This window comes from Nuphar pumila, chromosome 3 (assembly GCF_984573655.1).
Source record: "Nuphar pumila chromosome 3, dmNupPumi1.hap1.1, whole genome shotgun sequence".
NCBI lineage: Eukaryota > Viridiplantae > Streptophyta > Magnoliopsida > Nymphaeales > Nymphaeaceae > Nuphar > Nuphar pumila.
The window spans coordinates 138,888,261-138,908,994 of record NC_143251.1 but is presented as its reverse complement, the minus strand read 5'-3'; the positions used below and the strand labels follow the sequence as shown (position 1 = coordinate 138,908,994).

The following is a 20,734-nucleotide window of genomic DNA, read 5'->3' as shown; positions in this document are numbered from 1 at the left end:
TGCCAATATGAGTAGTATAATATGGACGAATATCATTATTTATTGACATTATTGTAATGAAATATGCGGAAATAAATACAATGTCCTACAATGGACATTCACACATAGAAAGCAAAGGACAAGTCCAAAATGGACGTACACAAAAGTCAACAATGGCTTGCAAACATAAAATCTTATAAATGCAAGAAAGGGCTTCAAGAAGCCATACTTTACAAAGGGGGAGACCCCACTTATTTATAGGCAAGGAGTAGTGAGAGAGAGGGAGGAAAGAAAGAGAGAGAGACCACATTGGGAGGCCCAACAAGGTGTCGCTGGGCTCCCAACGGTCACAATCTATGTCACATGGGTGCGGGTGCGACACGGGTGCGGCGCAATTTAGAAATTTTTGGACACGGAGACTCGACTATATATATATATATATATATATATATATATATATATATAAGACTCGGTCAAAGTTGTGCCCATTAGGGGACAAGTGATGAGTTGTAAAGACTCGACTATATATATACTATGTCACATAGGTGCGGATGCGGTGATGCGGCACTTTAAAAAAACTTGGGTGCGGGGAGGAGGATATATATATATATATAAATTTTTTTAACAGTTATAAGTTAACATTGTGTATTTGTGTGCATTTATGTATTTATATATATAATATAGATAAAAATGGACTTGATTAGGGTTAACTAAATCTACTTTTGGATAGAAATGGGCCTTGGTGTAGTTGACTTCACTTAACACAAAGGAAACTGTGTCCAAGTGTCACACCCGCCGGGGTGCGATGCGGGTGCGGTGCCCTGTTAGAAGAGTCCGTGTGACATATATATATAATTAATTTTCTGTTTATTCCAAAATACCCGATCAAGGTATTTTGGTCTTTTCACATGTAAATATAAGTTGTTTATTAAAACAACTTATTCTAGTTTTTTTTTTACTTTCTTTTTCTTATTTTTTTGGGAATCATTGGGGACCTCACATATGGAGTCGTTGGGGTCCCCAACGACTACATTGTGGGAGCCCCAATGACTCCCTCTCTCTCATTTGTTGTGTATTTAAAGGGGATGTTCCCCCTCTCATTTGTAACTTGTTCTCTCCCTCTCTCAATAATATTTTCACTATTTTTTGCCTATAGGCATTTTCTCGTTGTGGGTTTATGTGTTTGCACTTAAAGTGCTTGTGTAATCTTCTTGGTTCTTGTCCATTGTTGGACCTACAAGTGTTTTCACTTGTTATTTGTATTTTCACTTATTTCATTACAGTGAGAAGCATAGAAGAAACATGGTGGGGATCGAGATTCCCATGAAGTTTCGAAGGCGAGGAGTACCGCGCTTCCGAAGCGAGTTTCCGGTACGCGCGTTTCCCACCTACCTAAGAAGCTTCCGGTTACTCTGATATATACACACATAACTAACATCATACATGAAAATGACCCTTTATGGGCCTTAAAATTGGATGTTTGTTACATCAATACTCAGTTTTGGTCCCCGTATTATCTCCCCTTATATACTTGTCATATTGAAAACTTTATAAAAATGGTTGTATCCCTGTATACACAGCTGTATCTATGTGATGTAGATTGGATAAAATGACCCACATATGACCAGTGTTGGCCACTAATAAAACAGGTGATGGGTCGGGTTTGATCCAAATTTGATTTGACCCGTATCCATAAGCTACCAATACCCATATGTGTCATACCTTGTCAAAAGGTATGACACGGTTATGGAACCCTTTTGGTAATCGGTAGTATCCATATTGCATATGTTTGGACCATGAGGATACGAGTTCTGATCTGGTTGGTTCCTGTTTGCTTTGATTTGGGCTCAAATGGTCTCAGATGGTCCCATTTCACATCTACGCAAGGCTCTATTGGATTTTATTTAAATTGATGCAAGAACTTTCTATCCATGAATGATTTGTATTAGGCACATAATTTGCATTTGAGTCAACCTGTGGATTACAGTTTGGAGTTGAACCTAAGAACTTTTGTGTCAACCCATGTTAGTTTCTTCTATTGGAGCCTTTATTGAACCAAAGTGAGCCTGTAGTGGTGCATTTTTTTTCTGCTTATGTTCTTAAAATAGAAGCAATATACAGTTCACCTGAACGACAATTATCTTGTTTAGAAAATTCCACCCACCTGAGTGTTGTATTTTCGTGAACAAACTAGGAATAATTAGAATGTTTCATCTGGTTTTCATCCTTTGAGCTGTTGTTTTTCTATTAAAAGTGCTCTACATCCATATGTTTGCTTGTTTTTTATATTTCAGTGGAGTTTTTTTTTCTTCTCCTGCAGTTTGATATGTTTCTGGCACCACTTTGTGAGTTTGTCATGGAGATTGAGCATAATGACATCAGGGGAGGCCAACTACTTAATCTTTTGTATAAACGATGCCACTGCGGAGTGCCTGAATTGCAAACTTGTATGCAAAGGTGTAGACTTGATTTATTAATTTATTTATCTATTTACTTTTGGAATTTGTAGGGAATTAGGCTTGTTTGTTTCCTTCATAAGGCACAAGTTCACCATCTATCTTAGTCACCTCTTCTTATAGTTGTATTGGATTTTTTTGAGATCTTTTGAAATTCAGAGATAGTTGAGTTGGTTGCATCTATCAGGTTGTTGCTTTAACATCTATACTTGTATGAGAAGTCCAAACGAGTTTATGTTCTTTTCCTTCTATATTTGATATAGAGAAGTGAAGTATTGTTTTCCCTTCTTTTCTATTTCTAGTGCTGTTCAAAGGTTTTTTTGCTGGGGAAGTACATCTTTTTTGATAAGTATCACCCTATTCAAATATTTGATACAGATTTGGAATATAAATAAATAATACTTCTAAATTAAGGACATAATAATTGTTGTTGTTTCCTATTTACCAAATAATGACATAATCTGGCAAAAAAAATACCATTGAAGTGTAACAGTTCAGGTCCCACTGACCCACAGTTTTCTCAATGCGGTTTCATGCCTTCTAGCCCTATAAGCAAATGCCAAGTGGGTGAACATAGTTTTCAGATATGTTCAAGCACGATTAACTACCATATCTGTTCCTTTCAATCTGGCAAGTGACGTAGGTTTTGGTTACCTAGCATCTTAAATTGTAGACTCATGCAAGCATGGTTTACAAGAATAATCAGAATGAGGCTCAACCTACCTGTCAACGTGCAATAATCATAAGCTTTGGCTGACTATACCAGATGAATCTTTATGGGCGCTGTACATACTTGTTTACAAGAATGGTGGCCTGAGCACACATAGTTATTGAGAGGGGTAGTTGTGCTTACACGTGCTTATGCATGCTCTTTTTTCCTTTTCATCTACGGACTTCCTTATCGCTTTGAAAGCAAGAAGAAAGCTATTTGTTGTTCAACTGAACAAGCTGAACATAGTGTAATAATTTGTTCAAGTGCTGTTAGGTACTAGGGTCTGCAATAATTGTGATACTAGGATCTATAATTTGTTAGCTAATTACTTGTGCAACTTACATCAATTAGGCTCTTGGACGACACATTTTCTGCAGGAAAAGCTTATTTTTTGGCCTGCAAGTCAGAAGCATGGTTGTTTGTCATTAGAAATTTTGAACTACCAGAGAGGAGTTAGGCTTGATTTTTTTTCTCTTTTTTTTAATAAATAGCTACCTATTGGTTTTGAAGGTCTGCATGCTGTGTAGGAGGTATTTTGTTTAATCGCTTTTTAATTTAAGAAGTTCAGATGTATGTGCAGCTGAAAGGCAGGAGAACATGGTTTCCTGTTTGTGTAGCTGCAATTTCTTGTGCCACAAATTGGTTACGGGTTTCAAACAGAAATATGTACTTGACTGGCACTGAATTTGATGAACATTTGATACTGATCTTGGATTACATGGGGGTGTTAGAGCGCTAGGTTGGCATATCCCCTTCTTTCTGTATATGTATTGCATTATGTTTGTATGCACACATTAAAAGTTCCTCTTTCTTTTATCACTGAAACTGTGACATTCAGCTTCTTGACTGAGAATCAATAGGGTTACTCTTCTTTTGCTTTGAGCTACTGAATCTTCAGTATGTAATAAATGTTAGTTTTTTAAGATATGTTTCTTTTAGCCACATCAACATGGATGATGTGTGTCAAACTCACTTCCTTTGTTGTTGTTATGCGCTATCTTACAGGCTACTTTGGCATGGGCATCAGGTTATGTATCGGCAAATGTCAGCCTGGATGGTTCATGGAATTCTTCAAGACCAATATGGAGAATTTTTTATTAGGAGGTATTATTGACTCATCCAGAAACATTACAAATAACTGGGACTGTGACAATTTATCCTTTGTTTTTGCTCATTTTATTCAATAGCTGAAGACGATGTACACATGAACACCAAAATTGTTTGACTCTAACACTTTTTAAAACTGCCATCTTCAGTACCTCACATTAACATCTAAGACTTAGTGATGTTGCCAATTTTTGAAGTGTATGTTACACAAGCATGTCTTGATCATGTAAATGGTTTTGTCTATTGAATTTGCAGACAAGGAAATAGTGAAGGGCCACATGTATCACACCATTCGGATCATCTGTCTAAAAGGGATACACAAAAATCATTGGAAGATGCATCTCTAACAGATTGGCACTCGGGATTCCATGTTTCTCTGGTATACTATCTTGAACCTGTGAGAAGGAATATTAGTTTGTGATCTTCATTTGTAATTTGAAACATTGAGAATTTAAATAATGTAACAGAATGCCTTGGAGGTTTTTTACGTTGACCCCCTCCTCTTTGTTGGGCAGTTATCCTGTAAATCCTTAAGTTGCTTAATTTCTGAATATACCTCCCTGTCATTTCACTGCTTAACTGAACATGTTCTTCCACTTTATAACCTGGCAACCTGATAATTTGCTGGATGCTTAAATTTATGTTGCAGACATGCATAACCTACAGTTAATGATAGAAACTTTAAGTAATTTCCTGCAATTCTTGACCATAATAATGAACATAAAAAAACATTGCACTATGTTTATTAGCTATCTTGATTTATTGGATTTTTAAGGATTTGAACATCAAGACAGGAGCTTAAACTTGAATGTCTAATCTGTTGATGTCTGTTACGAGATTATACCTGTTTAGCTAACCTATATACATTTGAACAATCTGCTGGCCATTGATTTTGAAAAACTAATGTAGTAATACCAACCTAGAGTTTTCCTTTATGAAGGTTCGTCGTGCAACTTTGACTAGTGGGATTCCATCACTAGTTATTTCTCTCCCACTTTCGAATTCATTCACTTGCATTCACCAGCTATGTCACATAGGTGCGGGTGCGGCGATGCATCACTTTAAAAAAATTTTGAGGTTCAGGAGGGTATATATATAAGTTTTAACGGTTTTAACTTTTATAACAGTTAACACTAATGAAATAAAAACAATTATCATATCATCAATTCATTGTGCGTAAATTCATGCAATAAATCAAATTAACAATCTACAATTGCTATTCCTCAACAATAAAAAAATAACACCACAATTAAATCGACCTAAATATATCATGACTATGCCAAGTGAATTAAGAAAAAAGGAAACAATCGAACAAGTCAAACAGAAAAGAAGTAAATTATACTAATAAAAGAGCCAACCCCAGCAGGGTTGGGTTTGGCAGACCAAAACCCAGCCCTCGGCAGAGCCAAACCCAGTAGGGCTGGGTTCAGCACTTGCGGCAACGAGGGGAGGAGGAGGGAGGAGAAGGAAGAAGAAGAAATAGAAGAGGAGGAGAGAGATAGAGAGGGGTACCTTGCAATGGCTGTCACCGTCGGAGGAGGAGGAGAGGAGTCTGGGAGGTTCGCTGCCATCAGAGGAGGATGAGAGGAAGGGTTAGGGAGGCTGCCGTCACAAGTGGAGGAGGAGAGGAGGGAGAGGAAATGCCCCCCGCCCCCTTCTTATTTATTTATTTATTTTTGGGACCGAGTCTATTTTGGACACATATAGCCTTGGGTGAGGTTGACTGCACCGGGTGCGGCACCCGGTTAGTCGAGTTCCTGTGACTTAGTTCACCAGATATTTTTCTCTATCTGCTCCTCCCTTCTTCAATGTGGCGCCTTTTCCTTTGGAGCTTTCTCTTTGTCAATTATAAGTTTATAACTAGCTGAAAGTTTGGAAAGGCTTCCCCTCCATTCCTTCTCTAATTCATTGAACATGTTCATCCTTGTGCTCTGCTGTATGTGTCTTTGCTTTGCATGTTCTGTTATTAACCTGGGACTAAGGCTGGGAATTGATACAAACTACTCGTGGTTCGGCTTGCGTTCGATTCATAAGGTGCTTGTTCGAACTTGTAAAGTAGGCTTGGCAAGCCGAACACAAACAATGGGTGTTCGGCTTGGCTCGGCTTGTATGAGCTCGTTAACTAATAATAAACATATTTTATATTATTTTGGAGCATTGAAACAGTGTATTTTGTAAGTGAGCCAATTTGATCTTGGCTCAGTAAGTTTAGAGGCCAAATTTTATTTTTCAATTTTAAAGAATGTAGTTTTTGCAAATGATCCAGCTCAAACTCAGATGGTTTGGCTCGGGTTTGCCATGCACTCGAACTTGACTTGGCTCAGGTTGACACAAAAATGACCGAGCTTGAACACCATCTGTTTGGTTTGTTCAGCTCATTTACCAACCCTACTCGGGACTTTTCTTGGATTCTCAGAGCTGGTTCATGTGTCCTGAGTCTTAACTGTTCATACACCCAGGGATTTTCTGTATCTTGTTTCATCTAAAATCCTGATCTCATGTAATTTCAAAATCATGTGGTGGGACCTTTATTTGACTGTTTTTAAGTTCTTTACATCGTAATATTTTTGGAGTTCCACATGTTAAATACCTGAATTGTATATTTCTGTGTAATGTTGGAGTTATCTTAACCCCTGCTCCAGTATTTGGGGCTCGATGGATGCATGAATACTCGCCATTTCTAACCTTAACAATCACTTGGACACTACTAGAACCTAGTGAGCATTGTGTTGGATCATGGATGTAGAAATTTATGTATATATATGTTTTGGATAATCCAAGGGGAAACCCCTCCATCACCTACCGCACATTGGCTGGCCTCCGGTTGGTAAAGCCCTTGAGTTCCTGCCCTGCCCACTGGGGAGTACACCCAGCTTCGACCTTGCGGCAAGGGACGCCACCCGTAGGTTTCGAACTTGTGACGTCCTGTCAACTTAGTGACATTCACAAGTCGCCCCTACCAGATGAGAGGAGCCCTTGTGGGCTAGAAATTTATGTATATGTTAGCTACCGTCCCCAAATATTGGTTTTTTTTCTGTTTCTGCTATCTCCCAACAACTTTGGAGGTTGAACATATGTGGCTTCTTCCTCAGGAAGAGAGATGATAGTCAGGCATTCACTTAATCTCTGACACATGGAGTAGGCGGGAATTCAATGTGGCTATGAAGATCCTAACCTTTTGAAATTTGTCATTCTCATCCATCTCAATGAATCTGAAACGAAAAAGGATAAAAATGTATAAAGGAACATTAGGAGGTGATGTAGATTCCAATATAACTTCACACCAGCACCTTTTCTGTTTGATTTTTATTTATTGTATTTAGATAGAATTTGAGGTACGCTGTTTCTATCTAAGAAAACAAAATTTTAGATGGCATCTTTTGTTAGAACTTCAGTTTCCTCCTGGGCTGATCTGCAAAAGAGGGAAAGGTGAGAAGAAAAAAGGGAGAAAGAAGATGAGACGCTGAGTCGATATTACTGCACACAGGCTGACGATATTCTTTTTCAATGTGATATCGTGGCCTGGTTTAATCTATTTAAGCATTAGGTATTAGGTTACAATTTAACAAGTTACAAATTACATGCGTGCCCCAGTAAACACGTCAATAGGATTTCCCAGTTTGGGTCTGGGTCGGACCCAAACTGGGTCCAGCATACGACACTTAGTACTCTCCCTCAAGTTGTGCATGGTCTTGAACCATGGACAACTTGTTCTTCAGGAACCAAAATCTGTTTTTCGTCAAACCCTTTGTAAACAAATCCGCCACTTGGTCTTCTGTGGAAATGAAATGAGGTTCAATCTCTTGGTCTTCAACCTTCTGTCGAATGAAATGCTTATCTATCTCAATGTGCTTTGTCTTACTGTGGAAAATAGTATTAACGGATATGTTAATGGCACTTTGATTGTCACACAATAAAATAGACTTGGAAATCTGTTCTTCCAATTCATTCAACAAATGTCTCGTCCAAGTAGCTTCAGCAGTTGCAGCAACCATTGATCGATATTCAGCCTCAATACTTGATCTAGCCACTGTTTTTTGCTTTCTACTGCTCCAGGATACTAGGTTCTCCTCGAGAAAGATGCAATATCCGGAAACCGATCTCCTTTCATCAGGATCTCCTGCCCAGTCTGCATCACTATAGACCATAACATCATGCATGCTTCCTTTTTTCCAACTTTTCTGATACACCAACCCATCTCCAATAGTACCTTTTAAGTATCTCAACACCCTCTTGACTGCATCCATATGCCCTGTTCGTGGCTCATGCATGAACTGCGACACTTGATTGACAAAATAAACAATGTTAGGGCGAATAAAGGTAAGATATTGAAGCATGCCAACTACACTTCGATATCTTGTAGGATCCGGGTACAAATCTCCATCCTGTGAACTCAGCTTTTGATGTAAGACACTCGGTGTAGACAAAGGCTTGCAGTCTTGCATACCAAATTTCTTCAATAAATCTAGTGTGTATTTATGTTGTGTCAAGGTCAGGTAACCATCCTTCCTGTCTACCTCGACTCCAAGGAAATAACGCAAATCTCTCAAATCTTTCATCTTAAACCTTTGACTTAATAGTCCTTTTATTTCTTCAATGTGATTCATGGAGTTCCCTGTAACTATAATATCATCAACTTATATCAACAACTCAGTGGTTATGCCTTTATCCTTGAAAATGAATAAGGAGTGGTCTAAGAGAGATTTACAGAACCCATGCCTCTGTATTTCTAAGGAGAAACTCTCAAACTACGATCGTGAGGCCTGCTTCAAACCATATGTGGCTCTTTTTAATCTGCATACATATGTGCTCGGGTCTCCCTCAACATATCCTGGAGGTTGTTCCATATAAACTTCTTCTTTCAAGTCTTCATGGAGAAATGCATTTTTGACATCTAACTGACTCAATGTCCATCTATGTTTGACGGCTAAAGACAATATAATTCTTATTGTCCCCATTTTGACCACTGGATTGAAAGTCTCATCATAGTCCTGACCATATTCCTGTGTAAACCCCTTTGCAACAAGTCTTGCTTTGTATCGTTCTATAGTGCCATCGGGTCTGTATTTGATTTTATAAACCCACTTGGAATCAACAACATTTCTGTTAGGAGGTCTGGCAACAATTTCCCATGTTTGACATTCATGAAGCGCTTCCACTTCTTCATTCATGGCCTCAATCCATTTGTTTGATTTCACAGCATGATGAAACTGTAATGAAACAAGGTACAATGGAACAATAGGGAAACAAACACAATGCCAACAAAGGGCTTTAATAAACTCACTTAAAGTTGGTCACTAATGGACCAAATACAATCTCAAAAGAGATAAAAATACCAAACAGCACAAGAGGCATACAAGCCTATAAGATGGGAAAAAAACTCTAGAGAAAACCCTCAAATGCTTCTAAAAGCATTGAAGAATAACAAGGGAGTGAGGCTCTATTTATAGAGCCTCACTTCAACACATGGGAGGCAGTCCAGCTCTTTGGACTGCCTTCCAACAGTCATTATTATGACTGTTGTGCCTAAGCTGTAAAATTTATTTATTATAATGTTAAATTACATTTCAGTCCCTAATGGACTGTACTATATGATAAAAGACAAAAATACCCTTATCGGGTATTTGGATACAATTTTATTTTTAACACTCCTCCTCAAACTTACGGGGAAATCACCGAAAGTTTGCTAAGAAGATACAAAAATTGAGGTAGTGGAAAAGCTTTGGTGAAGAAGTCTACAATCTGAAATTCGGACTGAACATATGGCAATGTAATGGTCCCCTTCAAATATTCTTCGCGAACATAGTGACAATCCATCTCAATGTGTTTTGTTCGCTCGTGAAATGTGTGATTGCTGGCTATATAGATGACACTTTTATTATCACAGCATAGCTTTGAAGGTTCTGAGACATCAACACCCATATCGGAAAGTAGTGCTCTCATCCACACAACTTCAGTGGTTGTGGTAGCCATTGCCCTGTATTCAGCTTCCGTAGAGGATAAAGACACTTTCTGTTGTTTTTTGCATCGCCAAGAAATGAGAGAATCACCTAAAAACACACAAAAGCCAGTAGTTGAGTGACGGTTATTGAGATCTGCTCCCCAGTCAGAATCAGTGTAAGAAATAAGACTTAAAGATGAGGAAGAGGATAAGAATAGTCCTTTAGATATAGTTTTCTTGATATATCGAACTATTCTTAATACTACACTCATGTGGACGGTTATGGGTGCATGTTGAAATTGACTTGCAGAATGTACGACATGCGCAATATCTGGCCTTGTAATGGACAGGTACATCAACGATCCAATAAGTTGTCGATAAGGGGTTGGATCATCTAATAATACTCCATCTTCGGCTCGCATTTTCGCATTTATTACTTCAGGAGTATCATCATATTTTGTGTTCGTGATTCCTGAACGTTCAACAATATCAGCTGCAAACTTGATTTGAGATAAAATATATCCTCTTGGTGAGTAGGCTACTTCAATTCCTAAAAAGTATCTCAAAAAACCAAGATCAGTCATATCAAAAGATTTTTTAAGCAAAATTTTAATATCTTCAATTTTCTTTTGATCATTCCCTGTGATGATCATATCATCAACATACAAAAGAAGAATGATCAATGAGGTAGCTGTAGATCTCACAAAAAGAGTAGTGTCAGTGTAACAAGATTTAAATCCAAGTTTTAATATCGTATCACTGAACCGATCATACCATGCTTTAGGGGCTTGTTTAAGCCCGTATAGGGCTTTTTGAAGACGAAGGACCATGCCTTTTTCAATAGACAGACCAGGGGGAGGATCCATATATACTTCTTCATTTAAGTTTCTGTTCAAAAATGCATTTTTAACATCTAACTGATATATCGGCCATTTTCGAATGGATGCTATAGCAACTAGAGTTCTAACTGTATTCATACGAGCTACTGGGGCAAAGGTTTCTTCATATTCTATACCATATTCTTGAGAATATCCTTTTGCAACAAGTCTTGCTTTATATCTCTCAAGTGACCCGTCACTTTTTGTTTTAATTTTAAACACCCATCTACACCCTATTGTCTTCTTTCCGATAGGAAGAGGTTGAATTGCCCAAGTGTGAGCCTTGTGTAATGCATCTAATTCAATTTTCATGGCTTCAACCCATTCGCTTATATTTTTTGCCTCGTTATAGTTGGATGGTTCATGATAGGAATAAATAGCTAGAAGACATGTCCTGTAGTTTGGTAAGAAGGATTCATATGAGACAAACCTACTCGGAGGCCTATGTGTTCGTTCTGACCTTCTAACACTAGTTTCTTCAGTATTTGTTAATTGATTATATCTGTCAAGGGCACATGGATGCTCCCCGGTATTTTGTCTAGAGTATTGAAGAAGATCTTGAGATGGTTCACTACTTGAGTCATTAATAGACTCGAAGGTTTCAATATCATTACTAATATCTTTATTGGGTAACAAATCAAATAAGAAAGCATACTTAGATTCTTTCTTAGGAACTTCAAAATCAAATCCACTGTCATTTTCTAGAAAGGTAACATTTCTAGAAACATAGAGTTTATCATTTGTTTTATCATAACATCGATATCCTTTTTTATTATCAGCATAACCAAGAAAGACACATTTTATGGCTTTAGGAGAGAGTTTGCTATATTTTTCAAGAAGCACGAAGCATTTACAACCAAATACCCTTAGCCTTTTTAAATCAGGAGAAATTTTAAAGAGTTTTTCAATAGGAGACTTGTTTTCCAAAGTTTGAGAAGACATTCTATTTATCAGATAGACTGCGGTTAGGGCAGCTTCAGCCCAAAATTGCTTTGGAATTTCTTTTGAAATAAGTAGGGTTCTAGTAGTTTCAATGATATGACGATGTTTTCTTTCAGAAATCCCATTTTGTTGAGGTGTCCTAGGACATGATTTTTGATGCACAATTCCATGATTTTTTAGATATAATTGAAATTCATTTGAAAGAAACTCTCCCCCAGAGTCGGAGCGGAAGACTTTAATATTTGTTTTAAATTGATTTTTAATTAGATTATGAAAGTTTTTAAAACATGGAAAGACTTCGGATTTGAGTTTTAGAAAGTAAATCCAAGTATGTCTACTAAAATCATCTATAAATGTAACATAGTACGAATAACCACCTTTTGACATAACAGGGGCGGGACCCCACACATCCGAATGCACTAATTCAAAATTTTTATGTGTCACAGAGGTTCTAGACCCAAAAGGTATCATTTGCATTTTTCCAAGTATACAATCTTCACATACAAAATTTTTATCTTTACAAAATTTTTTCAAAAATGGAAAAAGAGATAATTTGGATATACTTGGGTGTCCTAATCTTTTATGCCAAAGATCTATATTAATGTCTTTGACATGATTACCAAACGAGTATTTTGGTAAACACAAGAAATCCATGTAGTAAAGGTCTCCTCGTCTATGGCCTTGCCCAATCAGCTTCCCTGATTGGAGATCCTGCACCCAACACGCCTTAGATGAGAAAAATACTTTACAACCATAGTCAACAATTTGAGAGACCGAAAAAAGATTTAAATCCAATTTTGGAATGACTCTCACTTTTGGAACAAAGATTTTTTTTGAAATATCATCAAGGTTTCCTAAGCTTTTGACTTTTAAAGAGGTAACATCGGCAGTTGACACACATGAAAAATATTATTTAGTGCAATCAGATAATAGAGACTCATTATGAGTCATGTGGAAAGAAGCACCTAAGTCTAGAATCCAAGAGGTCTTACCTGGAGAAGACGAGGAAGAGATGGCAGCTCCGGATGTAGAAGGTGCAACCTTAAGAAGTTGTGAGACGACTTTTGCTATTTAAGCAAGATTTAATTCATTGAAGCTGCATCTTTTTCTTGATTCTTGAGGTTCTTTACTTAAGGCGGCCACCTTTTTAAATTTGGGACATTCCAGTCTTATATGTTCGGGTTCCTTACAATGATGACAAATAATTTTTCCTTTGTATCCTCACTTGTATCCTCCTCCATTGTGTCCTTCTCCATTGAACTTCTTCTCAAAGTGAGGTGGTTTATATGTTTTCACAAAATTTCCAGGCCTTGCCATGGCAAAGACCTCATCATTAGACTTGTGCATTCCCAGTCTTGTCTCTTCTTGACAAATTTTAGCAAGGGCCTCACTTATAGAAGGAGAAGTGGTCCTATGAAGTAAGGAAGATCTTACTTGCTCAAATTTCGGTCGAAGATCATAAAGAAAGGAGAAAAGATTTTCTCTTTCGATTTGGGTCCTTCTCATATCAATAGCCGAACCTTCTCATTTTGGTTCCAACATGGCTAATTCATCCCAAATAGGAGATAAAATATCGTAAAAATCTCTTACACTTTTATCTTCTTGTTTTGAATTACGTACCTTATCTTAGAGATAATAAAGTCTAGCCATATCCTTTTGGATAAAAGTACTTCTTAGAAAGCTCCATGCGTCACATGCCTTCTTGAATTTGATGATATTGGTGGCGATCTTGAACTCCATGGTATTCATAAACCATGAGAGTATTTGTGCATTGTTTGCCTCCCAATCTTCTCATTTATTTTGGAATTCTTCCAAGGCTTTTTCTTTTTCTTCTTCAGACAAGGCTTTGACTTGATCTCTTTCTCTTCTAGTCAATTTGAGTTGTGGTTCACTAGTAGAACCACTAACAAAACCCCGCAATTTTTTTCCTTTGATATGATTCTCCATAGCCGTCGCCCACATCAAGTATTTGTTTTCATTGAGTTTGTAGGTGATGACGGTGGCGAACTCTCTTTCTCCCATAATGAATACTTGAGTTTAGACTAGAGGAGATAGGGAATGATCAATGATCGAAGAACACTTTCTTCACGAGATTCTCCTTCTTTCAAGAACCTCGCTCTGATACCGTGTAATGAAACAAGGTACAATGGAACAATAGGGAAACAAACACAATGCCAACAAAGGGCTTTAATAAACTCACTTAAAGTTGGTCACTAATGGACCAAATACAATCTCAAAAGAGATAAAAATACCAAACAGCACAAGAGGCATACAAGCCTATAAGATGGAAAAAAAACTCTAGAGAAAACCCTCAAATGCTTCTAAAAGCATTGAGGAATAACAAGGGACCTCACTCCAACACATGGGAGGCAGTCCAGCTCTTTGGATTGCCTTCCAATAGTCATTATTATGACTGTTGGGTGTCAGTCCAACGTCACGTTGGACTGCTGCCCAACAGTCATATTTTTGACTGTTTATGACTGTTGTGCACAACAGTAAAAAATATGACTGTTGTGCCTAAGCTGTACAATTTATTTATTATAATGTTAAATTACATTTCAGTCCCTAGTGGACTGTACTATATGATAAAAGACAAAAATACCCTTATCAGGTATTTGGATACAATTTTATTTTTAATAGAAACCCTATAGGTTCATCATGCTTATCAACCTGAGACAGAAAAAGTTTAAGATCCATAGAAAAATTATTGTAGTTGACCCATCTGTCAATAGGGTGTCTGATTCTATTCGAACTCCTCAGGTTTCCAATAGGCATATAAGTATCTGATCCAGTGTGAGGAGCAGGGGGAGTACCTTTTTCTCTTCGCACATACACATACCCTTTAAATTTTTCAATAGGATGCGATTGTGGGTCTGCCCCTTCTTCAGTGTATGAAGCTCCACCGACTTGATCCCCAGATTGAGGTAAGCATGCTTGGCCTGAGTCAATATTATTTTGGTCCGCCGAGTTTGTTTCTTGAGTACACTGAGGTGAGCAATCACCATAAGTTTCTGCAAATAATTTTGCATTCATCCACAGATGATAAACTTCTTCTCTGGGAATCCTTTGACTAGTATTAAATGATACATCTTCAAGATTGTTCTCGTCAAACACAACATTCTTGGAAATCTTAATACGCTTAGTCATGGGGTCATAGCACCGATAGCCTTTATAATCATTAACATATCCCACAAATCTACACTTGGAAGCCTTTGGTTGGAATTTGTTCCTGAGAGAATCATCAATATGAACATAGGAATGCATCCAAACACCCGCAGAGCATTATAATCGTGTTGAATGCCGAAAAGAGAACAGAATGGTGAACTATTTTGCAAAACTATCATAGGCAGACGATTTATAATATAGACAACTGAATGGAATGCTTCTGTCCTCAAACTAATGGGAAGATTACTGTCGTGCATCATGCTCATGGCCGTTTCAACAATATGCCTGTGCTTTCTCTCAGCGACCCCATTTTGTTGTGGCGTATGTGGACAAGACACTCTATGCTTTATTCCATTACTTTGGAGAAAATCAGTAAAATCCTTCGATGTATACTCACCACCTCCATCACAATGAAAATGCAAAATATTGGTAGAGAAATGGTTTCGAACAAAGGCATGAGAGTTGCGAAATATGGAAAAGGTTTCAGACTTATGCTTCATAAAGAATATCCAAGTATAATGAGAGTAGCTGTCAATAAAGATGAGATAATATCTGCTGCCAGAAGAAGAGCATACAGGCGCAGGACCCCAAACATCTGAATAAACAATTTCAAAGGATCTTGAAGCTCTTTTATTTATAGAATCAAAAGGAAGTACATGACTCTTACGCATCTGACAATTGGGACACTATTTATTACTGACCTCAAGGGCTAAGCTTGATTTAGGAATTAATTTGCTTGATACGAGTTTCTCAAGAAAAGAATAACTGTAATGACCAAGATGACCATGCCAAAGATTTGGCTTATTACATTTGGAAAGACTAAAAACAGACTCAGGACCTGACTTAGATAACTCAGACTGAAAAGACTTAGACTTCAATAAGGGCTTCAAGACGGGACTGGTACGCGCAAGTGGATCTTTCTTGAAGATGTACATATTTCCTTTTCGCTCCCCTTCAGCGAATGTCTCCCTCGTTTGAAGATCCTTGACATACACAGAAGAGGGAGTGAATTCAACATAAGAATGTGTATCATCAACAAGTTTAGACACAGAGATGATGTTCTTTTTTATGTTAGGAGCATGCACAACATTTGACAAATTAAGAGATGATTTTGACAAAGGAATGATTGCATTACCAATGTGAGAAATGTAATAGTGAGATCCATGTTTAGTAACAATACTATTTTTACCAAAGTAAGAAACCGAGTTCGAGAGCTTACCAACATCGCCTGTAACATGGGTCGCTGCTCCTGAATCAACATATCATGATCCTTGATCATTTTGTTTCAAGTGTAACCCAGACAGTGCGGCCAGCAAAAGTTGTTTCACCTCCCCATCAGACTTGGTAACATTAACTTCCTTCTTGCTCTCAGTGTTTTGCAATTTGCCTTTATTTTGAGGATTAAACCAGCAATTTGCCTTGATATGTCCCTTTTTATTGCACAGGTAACATGTCGGGACAACTCTTTGAGTTTGGTTCTTCGCATTAGAGTTGAACGACATATTGGGTGTGGGAAGCAAACGTGGACCTGCAAATCTGCCACGACCTCTTCCTCCTCTGAAGCCATTTCCTCCACGTCCACGACCAAAGGAGAACCTAGTGGCTAAGACATCTTGGGAGTCAGATTGAGCACTAGAATCTTCAGCGATGCCTTTCAATGACATTTCGTATTGTAGAAGTTTTGCTCGGAGGTCTTCAAATGTGGGAAGCACGGGCAAGCACAATAATGATGTCACCAATACATGATAATCTGGGCCTAAACCATTCAATGTCTGTTGCACTTTATCCTTGTCTGATACTTCACATCCAATAATGGCTAATTGATCTGTAATGGTCTTCATCTTATTCAAGTAATCCATGATAGATAGACCACCCTTCTTAAGAAGCTGGAATTCTCGCTTGAGGAATAAAACTCTTGCCTCAGATATCTGAGAGTATGTCTGTGTCAACTTGTTCCACAATTCCATCGATGTGCAGTCGTCGGGGATAACAACTAGTACTTCCTGAGACAAGGTAGAGGTGATGTAGGCAATTAATGCCTGATCTTTTCTCATCCAAGAGACATAATCCGGGTTGCGAACACAGTGAGTAGATACAGCCTCATGAGCGTTGGTTTCCTCCTTTGCAATGAACTCTGGTGGGACTGGAATTGATCCATCTAGATGACCAAAGAGATCTTGGCTCCTGATAAAAGGAACTATTTACCTCTTCCAAGTCAGGAAATTGGAGTTATTTAATTTTTCAGAAACAAGTTGACTAAGGAAGTTTGATGACAAACCAGACTGGGATGGAAAAGAATCCATGGTAACGAGACACGAGAATATAAAATGGAAAGCACTCTAAGAAAGGGCAATCAAATGATTACTTAAAACTCAAGATAATGTAACTGTTCAGAATCAGTCCAGAAGAGAACTCACTATAACAGAACTCGGATTTTTTTTTCCAGATCACGAGAATACTCAAATTATCAACTCAATATTTATGAATCAAGCCAAAGCACAACTAATCAACGTTGTGCATATTCAAGATATCAGATCACGTGAACAAGGGCCAGATCACGTTGATTAACTGAGTTTTCAGATTAATCAACAATGAATATTCAGATAAAGGAATGGGAAAACAGATCCAATAGAAAGAGAAGAAAGGAAAGTACGAGCAACGATTCAAGAGATATTGATTAATCGTATTTACAGATTAATCAACAATAAAGAAATGAGAAAACAATTTTTAGAGAAGGAAGAAAGAAGAAATCGTGTTTTCAGATGAAGGAAGAAAGAGGAAATCACGAGTTTCAAGATAGGGTTTCAGATGAAAAACACGACAATGCTTTAAAAAAAGCTGGAAGAGAAGAAGAGAGGGTTTCAGATGAAAAACACTATAGTGCTTTAAAAAAGAACTGGAAGAGAAGAAGAGATCGTGGTTTGAGAGAGAAAACGATAACCCAGATTGGAAAGAAGGAAAGTTTCCTGGCTGAAATTAGATGATCTCTAAGGTCATACCTTTTTGGAATCAACACCGAGCCCTAGGTCCAACTACGCTCTGATACCATGTTAGAACTTCAGTTTCCTCCTGGGCTGATCTGCAAAAGAGGGAAAGGTGAGAAGAAAAAAGGGAGAAAGAAGATGAGACGCTGAGTCGATATTACTGCACACAGGCTGACGATATTCTTTTTCAATGTGATATCGTGGCCTGGTTTAATCTATTTAAGCATTAGGTATTAGGTTACAATTTAACAAGTTACAAATTACATGCGTGCCCCAATAAACACGTCAATAGGATTTCCCAGTTTGGGTCTGGGTCAGACCCAAACTGGGTCCAGCATACGTCACTTAATATCTTTGTGGTACAGTGACATTAATCCCATTTTTTATTTCTCAAAATCCACTTCTACTTTGGATCAAAATGATCATCCGCTAGCAACTTGATCATTTTTAGTCTCTGTTGCTTTCACATGTTTGAAGTAGAAAAATATCTATCATGCAATCATGAGTTGTGTTACTTCTTTGAAACTGTTCTGTTCTGGTTTATCTTCTGCAAATGGAAATTTCATGAAGCTATTGCTTTTACATTTTTTGGTGCCCTCAAGTTATTATATTTGCCAAGTTTTAATTATTTTACATCATATTTCATAGTGCAGGATATGCTACCAGAGTATATCCATATGCGGGTTGCTGAATCCATACTTTTTTCTGGGAAAGCGATAAGGGTTCTGAGGAATCCAAGTCCTGCTTTCGGGTGTCAGGCTGATGTTTTTCGTCAGGGGGTTCCAAGAGGATCCTACAGATACCAAGGATTGTTGGGCTGCTTTGCTCAAAAGGAGCCTTATATTGACACTCAGCTTATTGGAGAAGAATTGTTTCCTCAATCTGAAGCTGATAAGATTGTCGCAATGCTTCAAGAGTTAAGGGTATCTATCTATGTTTTCTTCGTCACCATTGGTACTGTTTTAAGGCAAAAACCATCCTTCTCTTGATATGATGCAAATTTTATGTAGAGGTTGCTGTTTGTAATCTGTAGCATTTTTTTACCTGTACTTTTGTCTGTAAATTCTTGTTGATTTTATTTGGCTTGCAGGAGTCCTCGGAGTTTCATAAGAGGTCATTTGAACATGCTGTAGACTCCACTCGTATGATAGCAGCTGGTCATCTTTGGCAGGTTCTGGGCATTGCAAGTTTTTATTTTAATATTTTCTCATTGATTACCTGTTTTAATCTTCTTTGCAGCTTGTAGTTGTGCATGCAGATTTGAATGGACATTTGAAGGCTCTTAAAGATTACTTTCTTTTAGCCAAAGGAGATTTCTTCCAGGTATTTTTTCTTCTTTTTTCAGTTTATGTTTTTCTTGATTGTAGTTGCATCAGTTCTAGTTTTTAAGATTATTCGTTTCAATTGTCTGTTACACAGTTCCATATTTGGAAGCATTATTTCATGTCCATCTGGTGGTTGCCTCCCTTTTTCAGAGAAAGAAAACTTTACTGAAAAAGAGAAAGGGAATGCAATGATAAGAGTCATCCATCTCATCTGTTTAGAGGCAAATTGATAACCATATTCCATTCAATTTGCGCACAAAAGACAAGCTTAAAGATAGCTATTGGGATGTTGCAGTCATATCTCATGAAAACAGAAAGCAATGTACATGGTGGTTTTTTCTGGTTGGCGATGTTACACTATCAAAGATATTCACTACATCCCTAACCCCAGCTTCATTATCCAAAAAAAATAAATAAATCATTACATATGCTTGTAGTATGATTGTGCTAGCGCTGCTCTGTGCGAGAGTGGTGAAATTCTGTGGCAAGGAAGTGGATTCTTATCCACATCACAGCCTTAAAGTTACATTCTCAAATGGATTGCGTGCGAGAGTGGCGAAATTCTGTGGCAAGGGAGTGGATTCTTATCCACATCACAGCCTTAAAGTTACATTCTCAAATGGATTGCTTGTGTTTTTATCCTTTTGCATCCTGAGTTTTCAGTTCTTGGAGGCTATATCCTGTGCTTCTACCACTATTATCCTAGGAAGAAAAAAAGGAATACTAGCCAAGAAAACAAATCACATCTTATATTCTGCATAAAAATATCTCTTTAGCATGTATGTCTTGGAAATGTGAAAATGTTTTTGGTAACTTATGCCTTAGTGAAATCACAAGTGCATGTTTCCAAATTATAACATGAAAATGAAACAAGAGACTGGATTTAAAAAAAAAGATGGAAAAAGGAAGTTTACTGTAGATTTGTAGTTGAATTGGAAAACATTCTCCTTTCTGGCAAAGAAAGATTGTTTTCCTGTAGCCATAAAAAGATTATGACAAATTCAGTGAAAACCAACATATTTACTCAAAATTGTGTGACGATGCTGATGTTGGTACTGTAACATGGTTGGTTACGGCATGCTTAAGCGTGATATGAATCTCAATGTTTAAGGAAACAATGCACAATTGAAAAATTATGTGTTTTTTGCTCAAGTTGTTTTTTTTTTATACGTTGAATCTTGAAATGACTTGAATGATTTCATATGTTCCTTTTGCTAGAAATAACTTATGGGAATCTAGGGAGCA

At 37.6% G+C, this 20,734-nt stretch overlaps 1 protein-coding gene across 2 annotated transcripts in view; it reads left to right on the top strand.

The window, feature by feature from the left end:
* GCP4 (GAMMA-TUBULIN COMPLEX PROTEIN 4) overlaps positions 1 to 20,734 on the top strand; it is an 80,089-nt gene that overhangs the window by 30,150 nt on the left and 29,205 nt on the right. For both annotated transcript variants that reach the window (XM_090002034.1, XM_090002033.1), the window contains exons 3-8: positions 2,300 to 2,436; positions 4,153 to 4,251; positions 4,510 to 4,633; positions 18,818 to 19,087; positions 19,255 to 19,335; positions 19,404 to 19,487. In XM_090002034.1, coding sequence (XP_089858160.1) covers positions 2,300 to 2,436; positions 4,153 to 4,251; positions 4,510 to 4,633; positions 18,818 to 19,087; positions 19,255 to 19,335; positions 19,404 to 19,487 — 795 coding nt within the window. The remainder of the gene's footprint in view (positions 1 to 2,299; positions 2,437 to 4,152; positions 4,252 to 4,509; positions 4,634 to 18,817; positions 19,088 to 19,254; positions 19,336 to 19,403; positions 19,488 to 20,734) is intronic.